The sequence below is a fragment of the Chiloscyllium plagiosum genome, chromosome 18 (assembly GCF_004010195.1).
Source record: "Chiloscyllium plagiosum isolate BGI_BamShark_2017 chromosome 18, ASM401019v2, whole genome shotgun sequence".
NCBI classification, from domain to species: domain Eukaryota; kingdom Metazoa; phylum Chordata; class Chondrichthyes; order Orectolobiformes; family Hemiscylliidae; genus Chiloscyllium; species Chiloscyllium plagiosum.
Window position 1 is genome coordinate 65,561,551 of NC_057727.1, and position 19,209 is coordinate 65,580,759.

A 19,209-nucleotide genomic window follows, 5' to 3' on the forward strand; every position below is an offset into this window, starting at 1 on the left:
TGCCACCATAATACTATCCTTGACTAACAATGCCACACCTCCCCCTGTTTTACCATTTTCTTGGTTCTTACTGAAACATCTAAATCCCGGAACCTGCAACAACCATTCCTATCCCTGCTCTACCCATGTCTCCGAAAAGGCCACAACACTGAATTTCCAGGTACAATCCATGCTGCAAGTTCACCCACCTTATTATGGATGCTTCTGGCAATGAAGTAGACACACTTCAAACCACCTGGTGAACTCTTGCGACCTTGGAATCATATTTATGACCTCACTGCTCTCAACCTTCTGGATGCTGGAATTGCAATTTAGGTTCCCATCCCCCTGCTGAATTAGTTTAAACCCAACCAAAGAGCATTAGCAAATTTCCACCCCAGGATATTGGTACCCCTCTGGTTCAGGTGTAGACCATCCTGTTTGTAGAGGTCCCACCTACCCCAGAATGAGCCCCACTTATCCAGGTATCTGAAACCCTCCCTCCTGCACCATCCCTTTAGTAATGTGTCAACTCCTCTCTCTCCCTATTCCTGGCCTTGCCAGCACATGTCATGGGCAACAAACCACAGATAACCACGGTTTGTTCTAGCTCTCAGCTTCCACCCTAGCTCCCTGAATTGCTGCCTTAAATTCCCATCCCTTTTTCTACCAAAGTCGTTAGTGTCAATGTGGACCATGACTTGGGGCTGCTTCCCCTCCCCCTCAAGGGCCCTAAAAACATGATCCGAGACATCAGAACCCTGGCATCTGGGAGGCAACACACCAACAGTGAGTTTCTCTCATTCCCACAGAATCTCCTATCTGTCCACTTAACTATGGCGCCGCCCAATGACTAATGTTCTGCTCCTCTCTCCACTTCCCTTCTGAGCAACAGGACCAGACTCTGTGCTAGAGACCTGTACCCCATGGCTTATCCCTGGTAAGTCACCCCCCCCCCCCCCGCTTGCACATGTACATGTTTAATGTCGTTGCCGAATTCTGCTATTTGATTTGTTTTTTTCGTCAAACAAGAAATCTCCTTGAAACCTTTAACTTTTGTTTGAATTTTACAGCCAGAAAATCTGTTGTATACGTCGAAAGATGTGAATGCGATCCTCAAGCTCACGGATTTTGGATTTGCTAAAGAAACAACACTTCACAACTCTCTAGCAACACCGTGCTACACGCCGTATTATGTTGGTCAGTATCTAGAGCATTCTTCCCTTGTTTCCTTTTGTGCATATCTGTCAAAAGATTACTGTAACTAACCAGAAACAAGACAACCAGTGAGCAACAGCATTTGGTCATCAACTACTGACATTTTGAGACTCCTTGAGCTTAAGGGGCAAGACCTCCAGTGTTCACAATCAGTGTTGCGCAGGGTTAAATTAAAACTCCCTTCTGAGCAACACTGTAGGAATACCTCTACATAGGCTATAGTGCTTCAAGACGACCTCTGATTCTGCACAAGGTATCTGCTGCAATGGGAAAGAGCTTTTTCACCTAGCCAACTTTGTGGTCCAGATCTCCATGGCATCGCAATTGCTTAGGTTGTGATTCTGGAAGTCATGTCTGTATTGACGCCAGCGGAGGTTGTGGGTCAGTAAGAATCCCATTTGCATAGAAGTGGTGAACGAAGTGTCATTTAAGACATGTGTACAGCATGATAAAGCTTTTCCATACAGTACAAAAATAATAAGTCAAATGTGTGTTTGTGGCTGTGAAGTGTTTTTGGCCCTGCATGGCCTCAGCATGGACATCCAGCGTCGGGGTGATTCCAGAGGTCCTAGCCTTGAGGTAAAGCTCAGTGTGGTCTACAGGCTAGGTGCCAATATAGACTGAGTTGGAAAGATTGTTATTCTGAATCTTTTATTTATTTCTTTTTCTAATTTAACCCTATGATCTGTAATGCTGGACCAAGTAGTTCTTTATTTTTCTAATTTTCTTTCCCTAAGAATTTGTGTTTAAGAATCTGTACCTGGGTACTTTTGTATCTAAGATGGTGACGTGAGTGGCAACTTGGAAACTTTTCACTGTTCTCATTTGACAAAATGTGACAATAAAGCTAATTCTAAGATCACAGAATTTGCATCTGTATCATGAACTTTTTCTTGCTCTGGATTTAAAATTATGGGAAGCATGGTGGCACAGTGGTTAGCATTGCTGCCTCACAGTGCCTGAGACCTGGGTTCAATTCCCACCTCAGGCGATTCTCTGTGTGGAGTTTGCACATTCTCCCCGTGTCTGCGTGGGTTTCCTCCGGGTCCTCCGGTTTCCTCCCACAGTCCAAAAATGTGCAGGTCAGGTGAATTGGCCATGCTAAATTGCCCGTAGTGTTAGGTGAAGGGGTAAATTTAGGGGAATGGGTCTGGGTGGGTTACGCTTCGGCGGGTCGGTGTGGACTTGTTGGGCCAAAGGGCTTGTTTCCACACTGTAGGGAATCTAATCTAATCTAATCTTGGTTTCGTCAAGTATTGGATTAGTGAGTGACTGCTGAAAAACTAGCTTCTTTTCAGCTCCTCTTTTCAACCAGTTTTTCAAGCGTTTGTTTCCAGCTGTTTGATGTCATTCACAACAACAAAAACAGAAATTGCTGGAAAAAACCTGCCAGGTCTGGTAGCATCTGTGCAAACAACGTGGAATGCTAACTCTACTTTGTCTCCACAGATGTTGCCAGACCTGCCAGGTTTTTCCAGCAATTTATTTTTGTTTCTGATTCCCATCAGCTGTCGTTTTATTGTTCTTTGTTCTTGGTATGTTTAATGACCATACCAAACCGAGGGAGAGAACGGTAGTTTACTGTTTTCCGAGTACAGTTCACATTGTGGTCTAGTCCTTTGTCAGTCAAATGGATCACCTAGTGTTGTCACTAACCTGGCATTTGTCCAAAAATGTCCTAAATTGTCTCAGTTCTTGCAGACACAAATCTGACCTGTCTTTCAGATGAGGACTAGGCTTCGCTCAGTGCGAACATATCATTTTAGCAACCTCCCAGTGATAAGGGAAAAACCATGTGGGACCAAGCACATTGCTGAGTTGGACCAAAGATCATATTTGATTGGCTGATATTTGATCCTCCCCAGGATGTTTAACCGCTCTGGATGTACTGCAAAAGGTCAACTTCTCAACAATCCTATCTATTAATGTCCCAGGCAGTCTCAAGGGATTTTGCCGTAACACCATGCAATGTTTATATAATACATCCTATAATTATAATGGTGCACAATGCAACATCTCGATATAGCGTTCCATAGAGTATTATATTTTCACTTTGCTACAATATCTAACCATGTATGGGTGCTTATGATAAAGGAACAGCAATAACACGGTTGACTTTAATCTGCATATAAATTTGAAAAGTCAGATTGGCAGCAGTAGCCTGGATGAGGAGTTCATGGAATGATTTTGATGTCGTTGCTTGGAGCATTAATTTAGGATTGGACCAGAGAGCAGGTTATATTACACTTGGCATTGTGTAATGTGACAAGATTGATTAATTAATAAAGGCACTCTGTTAGTCTAAGGGATAGATCAATAGAGACACAGTGGCACATGTTTAAGGGGATATTTCTGAATATGTACTTTCTCTACAAACTTTCCTATCTGCGGCTAATTAAAGGAATTTGAGAACTTGAGGAAAAACAGTTAACTGTACAAAGCCTGTCAGATTTATTATAGATTTATCACAAAATCCCCACAGTGTGGAAACAGGCCATTTGGCCCAATAAGTCCACACCGACCCTCTGAAGAGCATCCCACCCAGACCCACACCCCCATCCCATTACTCTACATTTCACCTGACTAATGGACCTAACCTACACATCCCTGAACACTATGAGCAATTCTGCATGACCCAGATAGACTTCATCCCAGGGTCTTAAAAGAGGTCTTAATGAGGCTGTAGATGATTTTTGTTATTCTTCCAAAATTTCCTCACCTGCGCATCTTTGGAATGTGGAAGGAAACCAGAGCAGACACGGGGAGATTATTTGATCAGAATATTAAAAAAAAGGCAGAAAATGACTGAAATGTTAATCAGGAGGAAGAAATTAGTGTTTGAGAGGAAGCTAGCTGGGAATATAAAAGTGGATAGCAAGACTTTTCTATAGGTATTTAGGAAAAGGGTAAGTAAGCTGAATGTCAGTCCTCTAGAGAGTAAAAATGAAAAAAAATTGTAGCCAATAAGGAAATAGCAGACAAAATGAACAAATACTTTTCTTCTGTCTTCACTGTAGAGAATATTAAAAACATCTCTGTAATAGCTGGAAATCAGGAGCTGGAAGGGAGAGAGGAACTTTGTGAAATAACAATAGCAAAGAATGCAGTACGAAACAAGTTGTGGGTTTCGCAAATATTTGGATCCGGATGGACTTCATACCAGGATCTTAAAAGAGGTGGCTGAATGAAGCTGTAGATGGCTATTGTGTCATTCTTCCAAACTTCCCAAGATTCAGGGGAGGTTCAAATGGTTTGGAAAGTAGTGGATGTTGACAAAAGAAGGAAGGCAGAAAACACAAACCTATAGGCTAATTAGCATATTATGTCTGTTAAAAGTGATCATTAAAAAGGTTATAGCTACGTACTTAAAGTTCAAAATAATTGGAAGAATCGGCAAGGCTTTGTCAAAGGGCGATCGTGTTTAATTAACTTATTGGAATTCTTTAAAGGAGTAACATTGACGTAGTTAAAACAAAAAGGAGCTGATTGATATACTAATCTTGGATTTCCAAAAGGCATTTGATAAAGTGCCACAAAAGCTATTGCAGAAAATAAAAGTTCATACTATAGGGGGGTAACATTTTCCTTGGGAAAGCAGATTGTTTTCTGACAGCTATCCAGAGTGTGCACATAAATGAGTCCTTGATGTGTTCGCCAGGATGTGATGGAAGGTGGGGTCTGTGTTGGGGCATCAACATTTTATGATATTTATGAATGACTTGTGTGAGGGGAGTAAAGGCATGGTAGTTAAATTTACAGACAAGACCAAGATCGATACAGATGTATGTTGTGCAGAAGACATAAGGAAGTTGTAAATGAAAAATAGGTTGAGACAATGGACAAAGTTCTGGCAAATGGATTATAATGTGGAAAAATGTTCACTTGGCAGGAAGAATAGGAAAACAATATTACCTAAATGAGAATTCCAAGCTACAAAGGGATTTAGGTCTGCTAGTGTATGAAATACAAAAATTGGTGGGTTGCTATCCTTTGATTATGAAGGGAGTTGACCATAAAGTCAGGATGTTATGCTTTGGTAATGCAGGGCATTAGCAAAACTAAGAACAAAGAAATTTACAGCACATGAACAGACCCTTCAGTCCTCCAAGCCTGTGCTGATCTAGATCCTCTATCTAAACCTGTCGCCTATTTTCCAAGGATCTGTATCCCTCTGCTCCCTGCCCATTCATGTTAGATGACACTAACGTTTCCGCCTCTACCACCTCTGCTGGCAACATGTTCCAGGCATCCATCACCCTCTGCATAAAGAACTTTCCATGCATATCTCCCTTAAACTTTTCCCCCCTCATTTTAAACTCATGGCCCCTAGTAATTGAATTGCACGCTCTGGGAAAAAGCTTCTTGCTATCCATCCTGTCTATACCTCTCATGATTTTGTAGACCTCAATCAGGTACCCCCCACAACCTCTGTGTTTTTAATGAAAATAATCCTAATCTACTCAACTTCTCTTCAGAGCTAGCGCCATCCAGACCAAGCAACATTCTGGAGAACCTCCTCTGCATCCTCTCCAAAGCAACCACATCCTTTTGGTAATGTGGCAACCAGAACCGCACACAGTATTCCAGATGTGGCTGAACCAAAGTCCTATACAACTGTAGCATGGCCTGTAGACTCTTGGACTCAATATCCCTTCCGATGAAGGAAAGCATGGCATTTGCCACCTTGTCCACTCAACTAACCTGCGTTGCCACCTTCTGGAACAATGGACCCGAACACCCAAATCTCTTTGTACATCAACTTTCCTCAGGACCTTTCCATATACTATATGGTTCACTCTTTAATTTGATCTTCCAAAATGCATCACCTCACATTTGCTCGAATTGAACTCCATCTCCATTTCTCCAAGCTATCTATGTTCTCCTGTATTCTCTGACAGTCCCCTTCACTATCTGCTACGCCACCAATCTTAGTGTCATCTGCAAACTTGCTAATCAATCCTCCAGATCACTTATGTATACCACAGACAACAGTGGTCCCAGCACGGATCTCCATGAAACACCACTGGTCACAGTTCTCCATTTTGAGAAGCTCCCTTCCACTACTACTACTCTGCCTCCTGATGTCCAGCCAGTTCTTTATCCATCCAGCTAGTACATCCTGGACCTCCAACAACTTCACTTTTTCCATTTGGAATACTGTAAGCAGTTTTGGTCTCCTTATTTAAGAAAGAGTGTAAATGCTTTGAAGGTAGTTCAGAAGAGGTTTGTTAGATTGATACCTGGAGTGAGTGGGTTGTCTTGATGAAAGTTTGGACAGAGTGGATTTGCTTCCACTAGAGTTTAGAAAAGTGAGGGGTGACTTGGTTGAAGTGAATAAGAGTGAATGGTCTTAACAAAGTGAACATTGAAAGGATGTTTCCTCTTGAGGGCAAGTTCAGAACTAGGAGTTACACTTTTAAAATTAGGAGTTGCCCTTTCAGGACAGATGAGAATTCTTTTCTTCCCTGAGGGTTGTGTAACTTTGAAACTTCATGTCTCCGAAGGTAATGGAGATAGGGATATTGAATTTTTTAAGACAAAATTGGATGGATTCTTGTTAGGCAAGGGAAGCAGGGGAATCAAAGGTTATCTAGAGTAGATGTGAATGATCTACTATGATCTTATTGAATGGTAGAGCAGGCTGTAGGGGCAGGATGGCCTGCTTTTGTTTTTGTTTCATTTATATGTTGAATGTGGCTTCTATCTTAATTCTCGGACAGCCTTTGATGAGGGAACAGCATAATGATATATCCGTTCCCCTTAATGATTTTCTTTATATTCAGGCATGGGTTTTGGGCTTTGGCTAAGCCAGCATTTATTGCAGATCCCTAATTATCCTGCAGAAATTGGTGTGAGCTGTCGTCTTGAACCATTGGTGTCCTTTGGATGGAGGAACATCCCCGGCGCTATTAAGAAGAGAGTTCCAGGATTTTCACCTAGTGACAGGAAGGATTGGTAATGTAATGTCAAATTGGGGCAGTTTGTGACTTGGAGAAGAACTTGTAGGTGGAGGTGTTTCCACACACCTGCCCATGTTCTTCTAGATCTTCTAGACATCACAGCCTTGTAGATGGTATACAGGCATTGGGGATATAGGAAGGAAGTTATTTGCCACAGAATGCCAGCGTCTGTCCACCTCTTACAGTCACGTATATCTGTCTACTCTGGTTCAGTTTCAAATCAATGGTAACCCCCAAGATGTTGAAAATGTGGGATTCATCAATAAGAATTCCATTGAATTTCAAGAGCTGTTGTTAGATTCCCTCTTGTTGGAGATGGTCATTGTCCATCACTTGTTTGGTGTGAATATTATTTACTACTAATCAGTCCAAGCCTGGTAAATTAATAGGTCTTGCTGCAAATGGAAGCAGGCTGCTTCGGTATCTGAAAAATGTGTTGCTGGAAAAGCGCAGACCTGCTGCGCTTTTCCAGCAACACATTTTTCAGCTCTGATCTCCAGCATCTGCAGTCCTCACTTTCTTCTGCTTCAGTATCCGAAGAGTTGTGAATGGTGCTGCTATTGTGCAATCATTAGCAAACATTCCCATTTCTTCCTTCTTTCATAAAGTCAGGTCAATGATGAAGCAGCTGAAGATGGGCCTAGGATACTACCCTGAGTAACTCCTGCACTGATGTCCTGGCATTGAGATGATTGACCTCCAACAGCCATTATCCATTTTCCTACTGAAAATGATTCCAACCATTGGAGAACTTTCCCCTGATTCCTGTTGACCACAGTTTTGCAAGCAAACCTTGATGCCATGCTAGGTCAAATGCAGCCTTAATGTCAGGGATAGTCTCTCTCACCTTGCCTCTGGAATTCAGTTCTCTTGTTCATGTTTGAACCAGGGCATAATAAGGTCAAGAACTGACAACCCCTAGGAATATAGTTTTATTTTCTAATCTGTTTGGTTGCTGTTGCCCTGAATCGCTGCTCATACTTTCACATGTTCACCATAGCTCCAGAGGTTCTGGGTCCTGAGAAATATGACAAGTCGTGTGATATGTGGTCCCTGGGAGTGATCATGTACATTCTGTAAGTAGCTTCTTCATTCATCTCCATTGCTCCTCTGTAACTGCCCCTCTGTAATTTCCTCCACTATTCTCTATGAATCTATGGCCACTTGTTATATCAATGCAATGTGGCAGACAGTTCATTTGCTAAGTAGCAAACTTTAATCAGGACAATCCAGTGATCCAAAATGTTCTGTTGAAATTTGTGATAGTTTCTATGCTAATTTCACCAACAGACACTTGCACCTGTATTAGACTGGCAAATATTAAAACGAGAAATATCAGTGTAAGTGTTAAGGGCCTGAGCAAAGTGTGGAATGTACACCATCTTACTCTTTAAAGTTACTCTTTATCAAATTGAAGTTTAAGCTATTAAAATGACTTGAGTACTTTAAGAACAGCATGCTACATAGAATGCAATGGTAAAAGCTTTTCTTTTTGAATATTAGTGAATCTAACCCCATTTAAAATATATTCAGACATATTGAATGAAGTGTGAATCTCAGAAAGCAGATTTTTTTTTAAGGTTGCTATTTTTATATTAGAAAAAATTAGCTGACACGAAGTCTTGCTTCACCTGAAATTCTTGCCTGCAACTTTAAACCCATTCAGAACGGGTGTACTCTCAGGGAACATGCATTCTCAGGTGCTATATATGGGTTAGGGCTATTTTTGTGAACCATGTGGGATTTTGGTCAAGATAACAAAACAACAGAGTGAATAATTAAGGGAATTTTCTCATGGTATTCCCGTTTCATATCAAGTTGGTATTAATCAGTTATACATAATTCTTTTTGAGGAGATAAAACACATCCAGGATCTTTAATGCTGAGCCATTGTGGGGAGTTTCAGGCTGATATTGCAGTTCAAGCAAATCAATAATTCATTTGGTAAATATATCCTTCAGTTTTCTATAGACCAGAGGCTCAAAGTTACTATCCATTGCCTGCGATGAGGCACCTCATGCCACATTGGATCAGTAGTAAGGACTGACTGGAGGAACCATTGTGATCCAACATTGACACCCCTACTCCCTTTACACCAGAACCCTTCCACTTCTAAATCCTGTTTTTGACTTCTGGAATATGTGTGAGGATGAAAAATGCTTGAGTTGACTAAGATTTCTGTCAACTAGACTGTTGGTGGTCTGTTTTATCTGTTCACTTTTAATAAAATATGGGTGAATTGAACTGATAATTGACAGAGACAATACCAGCAATAGTAAGCTCCTTGAGAGGGCATGGGGAGTTACTGAGGAAACAAAAAGGTTTTACCTCTACACATGGCTAGCAAAGAGCACAGCTGAACATCATCCCTGTGCCCACAGGCTGTGTGGGTATCCTCCATTCTACTCCAATCATGGCCTGGCCATCTCTCCTGGAATGAAGAAGAGGATTCGAATGGGACAGTATGAGTTTCCAAACCCAGAGTGGTCTGAAGTCTCTGAGGAGGGTAAGTAAATTTGGAAGCTCATTGTTTGCATGTTGCTATAGACCTGAAGGTCCTGAGTCAGGTCACAGCAGCAGATTTTGACTCTTAATGCTCAGCAAATGTTCCATTCGTTAGGTTCGATCATGCTTTTGCGTATTGGTAATATTTGGCAAATTTGTTGTCAAAGTTATCAAATTAATAATTTATTGCCAGTGATCAAGAATCAACTTAATGGATCATGTTTCTATTCAGTAGGAAGTGAAATATGAGCAATTAAAATAATGCAGCAGGGTCTGTACAATAAAGTGACAGCTCCAATACTAATTACTAATTAGAGACCTATTGAGATTGGTTTCTGTAGGATTCACCGGATATGCAAGATGAGGTGAAGTCCAAGCACAAGTTAATTCCATGTGTGTGCTTATTGCAGAGTAAAGCTCTGTGCATCTCAATACGAAGATTGCTACACTGCTCCTAATTTGTATCTACCCTAAAAGTGTTTGATATGACAGTGTAGAAGGAGCTCTACTGTACAGTTAATGCCTGACTTGGGAGGACTTGATGAGACACTGTAGAGGGAGCACTGAGTGCAATATAACACTAAATGAACTTTACTGGTTTTGAAATAATTGCTAGTTTTTGAAAATCTGCTTCCGATTTCAAACAAAGTACACGTTCGCCAAGTTAGGTGATTCTTGGTAGATCTCAGTGGGTGCTATGATATGTGATTGTCTTGCTTAATAGCAGCACAAGTCATGGCTCTGTGTTTGATCAGAGCACACCAATTGTCCTGCACAAAGTTACAGGAGAGAAGAATGTGTGTGCATGAGTGTGAGAGAGAGAGACTGTAAGGGCAGCACCAATGTGTTAGTCTCCATTTTTAACCATGATATCATTCCTGTCTCGATAAAAATAAGCATTAAGCAATGAGAATAATGGTTAAACTGATTTGGTATAAGTCAGCTCTGTTTTGTACTAAACAACATAGCTCACTCTGTGGTTGTGGTTAGGAAGCTGTAGTTTGTGAGCAATCTGACCAAATGCAGTTTCTACTCATCATGCAGCACAGTTGCAGATTCTAAAGCAATCAGTTACATAACCTTGATAGTAAATTTCCTCCCAATGTTAAAACAAGTCAATTGCACAGGGCTGCCATAGCCTTTGAACTTGGAGAGTTCCCTTTCCTTTTCAGTAGACAATTTTAGGATGTGGACATTGCTAGTGAGGTCCTGAACGACTGGTAGGAATATGATACACCTCAGTAAGTTGCTAAACCACTTTCAGAGGAACCGTATTGCTACATAATGCTGGCCAAATTCAGTAAAAGGCTGAAGGACGTCAGTCATCTCATTGGATTCCGAAGGCAATCTGGCAGCTTCATAAACACTTCTATTGATTCCAGTTATTCTTCTCATTAATAAGTTTATAAAAATCAAATCCAGATTCTCAAGCTGGTATGGTGAGATTTGAACTGCTGTTCTCTGGATCGTTTGTCTAGGGTTCTGGATTACCAAGCTAGTAACTATCCAGAGCCTAACACTGAGAATTGTATGTATAGATGTGAGGTGGGACCTTCACTGAAGTCTATAAGCATTCTTAAATATTGATGCTGCCACTTGGGCCTCCATTCAGTAACTGGAATTTTGAAATTGTGATGTTCCTCTCTATGTGGCACTGGTACATTGTTGACAATTTGGTTCTTGTAAGTGTTAATGTTTTCTGTGTCTGCAGCGAAAGATCTGATCCGGCAAGTGCTGAAGACCGATCCCACCGAGCGAATGACGATCACTGAGTTTATGAACCATCCTTGGATTAACGTAGGTCTCATCAAACTCTGCCTTGTATTTTTTTCTCGACACAAAAGTACAACTGAAGCTTGTTTCAGTGCAGCACTTCTACTGATGTCTGAAAGTAATACAGCAGTCAGACCTCAAAAGTCTGTGTATGGGTATGTTTCTGTGAATGTGTGTCTGTCTGCGTGTGTGTATGTATTAGTGAAGGAGGTGGCAAATACCAGAGAGTATAATACGAATACAGGTAATAGCAACATTGTGAATGACTCAAAGTATGACTATTACTTAGGATAAAGCAGGGTAAAGGAGTAATTGCCATAGTCTTATGAGACCCTACGCTGCTCTGTCATTGGAGAGGGATGATTGGTAGTGGTTTAACCAGGGAGTCCCCACACTACAGGGGCGGCACAGTGGTTAGCACTGCTGCCTCACAGTGCCAGTGACCCGGGTTCAATTCCCGCCTCAGGCAACTGTCTGTGTGGAGTGTGCACATTCTCTCCGAGTCTGCGTGGGTTTTCTCCGGGTGCTCCGGTTTCCTCCCACAGTCCAAAGATGTGCAGGTTCAGTGAATTGGCCATGCTAAGTTGCCTGCAGTGTTAGGTGAAGGGGTAAATGTAGGGGGGTGGGGTCACTCTTCGGAGGGTCAGTATGGACTTGTTGGGCCGAAGGGCCTGTTTCCACACTGTAAGTAATCTAATTGTTAAGGTTCACTTGAGAATGTCACTTTTTTGTGGGTCTCACAGCGCCAGAGACCCGGGTTCAATTCCCGTCTCAGGCAACTGTCTGTGTGGAGTTTGCACGTTCTCCCCGTGTCTGCGTGGATTTCCTCCGGGTGCTTCAAATGTGCAGGTTAGGTGAATTGGCCAAGCTAAATTGCCCGTAGTGTTAGGTGAAGGGGTAAATGTACGGGAATGGGTCTGGGTGGGTTGCTCTTCGGAGGGTTGGTGTGGACTTGTTGGGCCGAAGTGCCTGTTTCCACACTGTAAGTAATCTAATCTACAGGCAACAAGAGATGTTGAGAAGGATACTACTTCATGTACTATACTAAGTGCAGTAACTGAGTCCACTCCGGCATCACTGTGTATGGCAACTCAGTCATTCAACGCACTAACCCCCTTAATCATGGATTCACCAAAGCGGAACAGATTGTAACATACTGCAGCAGGGAGGCACCTGTATAAAATATTAACTGTGGAAACCTCAGGAATAGACTTGGGAGGAAGAGTAGGCTATTTGGCCTTCCTAGCCTTGTGCAAAATTAAATAAGATCACGGCAGCTCCAAATGTCGTCTCCACTCCAATTTTCTACTTACCCTCCATTGTTTTCTACCATCTAACCCGGGCTACCTTGTGAATATCAGCAAGCTATTAGACCAGGAAAGGGTGTGAGTTTGAAGCATCAGGACCGAGCCCAATCCTTTATCCACCACATATCATATGGGTACTTCAAAACAGTAACCAAGACTCAGAGTTCTGGGTATGATGTTCCTGCTTCCTAGTCAAGGCAAATCATGGCACCCTTACTGATTTAGTGACAAAATTTGAGGAGTTGCCCAAAAAAAAACAACGGATCTGTTACAGATCAACTTGTGGGAAGACCAAATCATTCAAATACTCTTTTTTATTTGCTTCCAGCAATCGATGGTGGTTCCTCAGACTCCACTCCATACAAGTCGAGTGCTCCAAGAAGAGAAGGATATGTGGGAGGAGGTGAAGGTCAGTGCATGCTCAGTCATACTCTGTTCCACAATGAGGTTCACAATGAAAAACAAATGGGTGTGATGAAAACGGCATGGTTCGGCAAAGAAAGAGAGAATGAAGCTGCGTTTATATAACTCCATTTGCCCAGTTCAGTTTCTGGTCATTGCTAAGCCCCAAGAGGTTGATAATGAGGCATTTAATTGTATCTTAAATTATTTCAAGGTTTTTGTTTAGACCAAACCTCCCCTCCACCCTGGCCTCAGTTTTTACTCGGATACCTGTGGTGCGCGTTTTACTTAATGGACCTGGCAAAGTTACACCATCTAGCTACGCTGAACATCACAAAGCACCTCTCGATAAGAGCCAAGGACTTGAATAAAGCCTCCACTGCACGCTAACTTCAAAAAGTCTGATTATTTGTACACTGAGATCTCATTTGTACACCCCAGTCCAACACTGGCATCTCCAAATTATTTTATTTGGTAATGCTCCCATGAAGCACCATGGGATGTTTTACAACTTCAGGGTGCCATGCGTGTGGAAGTTGTTGTTTATGTAATTCAGACTGTAGCTGGAACCTGGATTAGCTGCCACCTCGGGTTGCATTGATTGCCCAGTCGGTATTTCAGCCCTCTGTCCAACATTGCAGGGACCGGACATGTTCTGATTTGTTAATGAAAGTTTACCCCAGTGTGAATGTGGTGAAATCTTAGTTGCAGTGTCCATCTGAACATGAGCTAACAATAATGTAAACAAATGTATATGACACCAGGGAGATGGTGGACTCTGTGGGGTCCACCAGCATGGACAGGTGGCAAAAGAAAACCAGAAAATGCAAGGAATGTTCCAAAGGTCAGGAAACATCTGTGCACAGAAGACAGAGAGAGTCAATATTTCAGGTTGACTACATTTTGTCAAAGCCATCAGTGAGGAAAATGCATTACTGAGCGGACATCAACCTGATACATTAACCCTGTTTTCCATTCTTCAGACCTGCAGAGCATTTCCAAATTTCACAGCATTTTTCTTCGGAGGTAATGATTATGCAAGAGATGGGCCAACACAACTTTTTTTTTTCATTTACCTGAAAGACATGGGATTCGCTGGCTGGCCAGCATTTATCACCTTTCTCTTGTTGCCCTTGAGAAGGTAGTGGTGAGCTGCCCTCTTGAACCGCTGCAGTCCATATGCTGTCGGTAAACCCACAATGCCATTAAGGAGAGAATTCTGGGATTTTGATCCCAATTTTGACAGTGAAGGGATGACAGCTATCTTTCCCAGTCAGGATAGTGTGTGGCTTGGAGGGAACTTGCAGATAGTAGTGCTCCCATGTATCTTCTGCCCTTGTCCTTCTAGGTGGAAGTGGTCAAGTTGTTTGGAAGATGCTGTCTAAGGATCTTTGGTGAATTACTGCAGTGCATCTTGTAGATCACACTGTTGCTACTTAGCATCGGCAGTGGAGGGGGTGGATGCTCGTGGATGTAGTGCCAATCAGACAGATATGATTAGACTTAGTGCCAGTGGTTGTCCACTTACACTAACCCAATGTTACAGTGGAAACTGATGCTATTTCAAACAATTTCTGTGACTTCAAAAAAAATCCTGTTGGTAATTTCTATTTTAAGACACAGATTTTGAAAAACACTCAACATCCAAGGCGGTTATTGCTCTAATTTTGTATTCTGATTTTAGGATGAATTGACAAGTGCACTTGCCACAATGCGTGTTGACTATGATCAGGTGACGATTAAGGACTTGGACAAAACCAGTAACCCCCTTTTGAACAAGAGACGGAAGAAGCAGACTTCATCAGCACGGTCCTCATCAGCAATCTGCAGCAATCAGTGAAGAGAGGACCAAACAACAACAGAACTGGGGATGCCTTTGAACACATGGCAAGAAACCAGAGGTTTTTAAAACCCCTGTATTGCCAGAATTCAGCCTGAATGAAGGCTGGAGGTTCTCTGAAAAATAGAGTGTGGTTTCTACTGTCATTGACAACAGAACTAGAAGAGTGAAGGCAGCTCCCTTGCATGCTGCTATCCCCAGGGACCCAGTCCTCCTCCTCCTTTCTGTACTGTTGTGTTGCTTTTTTTTAAAATCGTGAACTGTTTTAATTCGGCTCAAACTTTGCATTGGCATTGATGAAAGAATGACAAAGAAGGAGAAGGCAAGCAGTGAAGATGTAATTTAGTTGTGAGGCCTCACTTGGGTGGTAGGTATGTGCATTCTACATGAAATTTTGGGTTCTTCTTTGAAGCAGCAATGGTCATAATGCCATCTGCGATCAGTAGCTACTTCTAGAGTGTAAAATAAATGGCTAGCCAACAAGCAGGGGGCACTTACCTTTCACTGACTCTGTCCATCCTGCTGGAACTGCAAGAGAAACTCTAGGCATTGAATGACATATCCATAAAGTACAGGTGATGAGTTCCTTTCACAGTGTGGCAGCCTAGACTCTAGTCTGGTGAATAGACACTGGCACCAGGTATCAGAATGCCAGCTATACAGAATGTCTAACCCAAGACAGCCAGTGTCCTCAGGAGAGGAGGGCGAGAAAATAATTCATGTGGAACATTGAGGTTTGGAGTCGAAAGCAAAGGTGCAGCTAAGGTAAGTGGTTAAACCCGTAGGTTAAAGAGCAGTGCTCAAACTTTTTTGCTGAAAGACTAAATGATAGGAATGCGTGAATTATTTTTGAAAATGTTTTGATATCAAGGTAAAACTATTCACAAAGTTGCAGGTTTTTGTGCATTTGACAGGCAAAATGTTTTATTTTGTAATTAAGGTTCTTAATTCTAATAACTCAGCGCCAAAGAAAGACGTGCATTTTTTTTAGCACCTTTTATGAGCACTGTTCATCCCAAAGCATTTGACAGCCAGTGAAGTGTTTCTGAATTGTAGTCGCCGTTTAGGAAATGTGGCAACTGTTGGTTCAAGGGATTGTGGATGGCGTGTATCCTAATTCCATGAATGTGCTCTTGCCCCGTATTCCTCAATATCATTTGGTTCACAGAAACCTATCAATCTCAGATTTAACATTATCAACTGATCCAGCATCAAAAACCATTTCAGAAGAGAGTTCCAAGCTTTCTATCACTCTTCTTGCATGGAGAGTACTCATTGCCGATTGGTAATTTTTAGACAGATCCCAGTTATTTCTTTAGCCATTCATACACATTCCCCTTTAATATTTTGAAACTTTCTAACAAGTCATAGAGATGTACAGCAGGGAAACAGACCCTTTGGTCCAACCTGTCCATGCCAACCAGATATCCCAACCCAATCTAGTCCCACCTGCCAGCACCAGGCCCATAAATGTTGCAATTGTACCAGCCTCCACTTCCTCTGGCAGCTCATTCTATATTCATACCACCCTTTGTGTGAAAAAGTTGCCCCTTAGGTCTCTTTTATATCTTTCCCCTCTCCCCCTAAACCTATGCCCTCTCGTTCTGGACTCCCTGACCCCAGGGAAAACACTTTGCCTATTTATCCTATCCATGCCCCTCATAATTTTGTAAACCTCTACAAGGTCACCCCTCAGCTTCCGACGCTACAGGGAAAACAGCCCCAGCCTGTTCAGCCTCTCCCTGTAGCTCAAATCCTCCAACCCTGGCAACATCCTTGTAAATCTTTTCTGAACCCTTTCATGTTTCACAGCATCTTTCCAATAGGAAGGAGACCAGAATTGCACGCAATATTCCAACGGTGGCCTAACCAATGTCACCTGGGGATACAGCCCAAGTTTGTGTTTTCTTTGCTCAATGTAATGTTTGGATTTGAGATATTACTCTGTTAATTTCCAAAGCTGATGTATTATTTTAAACATTTAGTGTCCAGTATTGCTCTGTTCAGAGTGTGGTCTAGCTAGGGCTTTGCATAGTTGAACATGAATTAAACCCCTTGTATTCTAGTTTGCCAGATATCAAGTCCAGCATTCCAGTTAGTCATCTTGATCATTTTCATAGATTTCAGTGACCTGTATACCTCTGGACTTCCCAAGTCCCCTATTTCCTCCACTGTTTCTAGCTTTTCATTATGTAGGAAGCATCCCTTCCATTCTTTTGGGTCGGATGGTGCATGGGAGCACTGACTGGAGTTGGAGTGCTAACATGGGAATTTGGTGGAGGAGGCGAAAGAAGTGTTGCTCTTGATTTTATTTTTCACCCTGTAGCAGCTGGAGTTTTCAAGGCTTTAATTCAGTGATTAGTCAGGAAAAGGCAATTAGAGGCATTGCATCTGAATATGACTTTTGTAACAGGATGGCTGAATTGATGACCCAAATAGAAATAAATGAATATGAGTTTAATAGCTGCGAGGTTATGCTGCAGCTCTATAAAACCCCGGTTAGACCACACTTGGAATATTGTGTTCAGTTTTGGTCGCCTCATTATAGGAAGGATGTGGAAACTTTAGAGAGGATGCAGAGGAGACTTACCAGGATGCTGCCTCGACTGGAGGGAATATCTTATGAAGAAAGGTGGAGCGCGCTATGGCTGTAGAGAAAATGTCAGAGGTATGTTCTTTACACAGAGTAGTGGGTGCAAGGAATGCACTGCCAGTGGTGGTAGATAACATTAGAGATTTTAAGTGACTCTGATAGGCACATGGATAATAGTGAAATGGAGGGTATGTAGGTTAGTAAGATCTGAGAGTAGGAAAACAGGCAGGCACAACATCGAGGGCTGACGGGCCTGTACTGTGCTGCACTGTTCTGTGTGATAGCTATTACAAAGATATGGTTGCAAACTGACCTAGACTGGAAATATTGAAAAGGATTTGATATTTCAGAAGTACAGGAAAAAGGAAATGATTGTGGTGTGCCTTTGGTTCAGAGGATCAAAATTAGGACTCAATTTGGCTTGAGATAAGACACAGAAAAATAAAGAGTTTACTCGAGGGAGTGGTTTATTGGCCCCCTGACAATAGCTGCACTGTAGGATGGAGTATAAAGCAAAGAATAAATGGACCTCTAAGTATTATACTGCCATAATCGTGGGAGATTTTAATCTTCTTGTACATTAGGGAAATCAGATTGGCCAAGAAGATGAGAATATATGTTCTGGCACAAGCTAAAAATAGCCTGTTTTAGAACTGATCATGTGTAATGAGATGGGATGGGAATGTCCTTTTTATAGATAAAGAATCCTGTAGGGAAGAGTGATCACAACATGATAGAATTTCATATTTAGTCACAGGATAAGAAATTTGGGTTGAAATTTATGTCTTAAATTTGAATGAAGTTGATTACAAAGAGAAGAGGAAGAAGCTAGGACAATGAGTAAACTGGCAAGGAAAATAGAAAAAATAAAATGTCTCAAAATATATAAAGGATGATAGTAGCTAAAGTAAGTATTGATGCCTTAGGTGAGACAAACAAGTTAATAGGAAACCAGGACATAGCAGAGATTTTAAACAGGTAGTTTCTATCCTGTAGGGAAATGGAAGAATTCCAAGGAGAAAAGCAAGAGACAAAAGGATCACAGGAACTTGAAACAAAGTTTCAAAACAGGAAAACCAATGGGATGAAAGGCAGCCCTGAACCCAATGGCCTGCATCCTGGGTGACAAGGGAAAGTGAGGATTGCAGATGCTGGAGATCAGAGTCGAAAAGTGTGGTGCTGGAAAAGGAGCATCTGAGGAGCAGGAGAATCTACGTTTTGGGAATAAGCCCACATTCCTGATGAAGTGCCACACTTTTCGACTCTGCATCCTTGGTGATGTTATTGAAACACATACCCTGTCAAGCCCCTTCAATTGTCAGTGCTGTCAGAATTCCTCCCGAGCAATCAAGCTATGGCACATAGTTTCAAAATAAGCAGCTTCCCACTGAAGATAGAGGCAGAAGAGGTGTTCTTCCTTTGAAAATCTTCCACAGTGAGAAGTGGAGATGGGACCATTGAATATATTCAAGGCTAGATGAGACAGGTTTTGATGTATAAGGAGGTTGAGGGTATAAACTGGAATTAAGGCCACGATTGGGTCAGTTATGATATTATCAAAGTGGGGAGCAGATGTAGTAGGCCTATACTGCTCCTATTTTTGTTTGCTCATTTTCATTATCTGCCACTATC

At 41.9% G+C, this 19,209-nt stretch overlaps 1 protein-coding gene across 3 annotated transcripts in view; it reads left to right on the forward strand.

Moving 5' to 3' along the window:
- Positions 1-15,325, forward strand: part of LOC122559149 (MAP kinase-activated protein kinase 2-like) — a 106,010-nt gene extending 90,685 nt beyond the window's left edge. For 2 of the 3 annotated variants that reach the window (XM_043708505.1, XM_043708506.1), the window contains exons 5-10: positions 1,053-1,179; positions 8,158-8,233; positions 9,539-9,663; positions 11,374-11,459; positions 13,071-13,151; positions 14,829-15,325. In XM_043708505.1, the coding sequence (XP_043564440.1) occupies positions 1,053-1,179; positions 8,158-8,233; positions 9,539-9,663; positions 11,374-11,459; positions 13,071-13,151; positions 14,829-14,984 (651 nt within the window). In that variant the 3' untranslated portion in view covers positions 14,985-15,325. The remainder of the gene's footprint in view (positions 1-1,052; positions 1,180-8,157; positions 8,234-9,538; positions 9,664-11,373; positions 11,460-13,070; positions 13,152-14,828) is intronic. The other variant, XM_043708509.1, reaches the window with a different exon arrangement.
- The last annotated feature ends 3,884 nt before the right edge of the window (positions 15,326-19,209 follow it).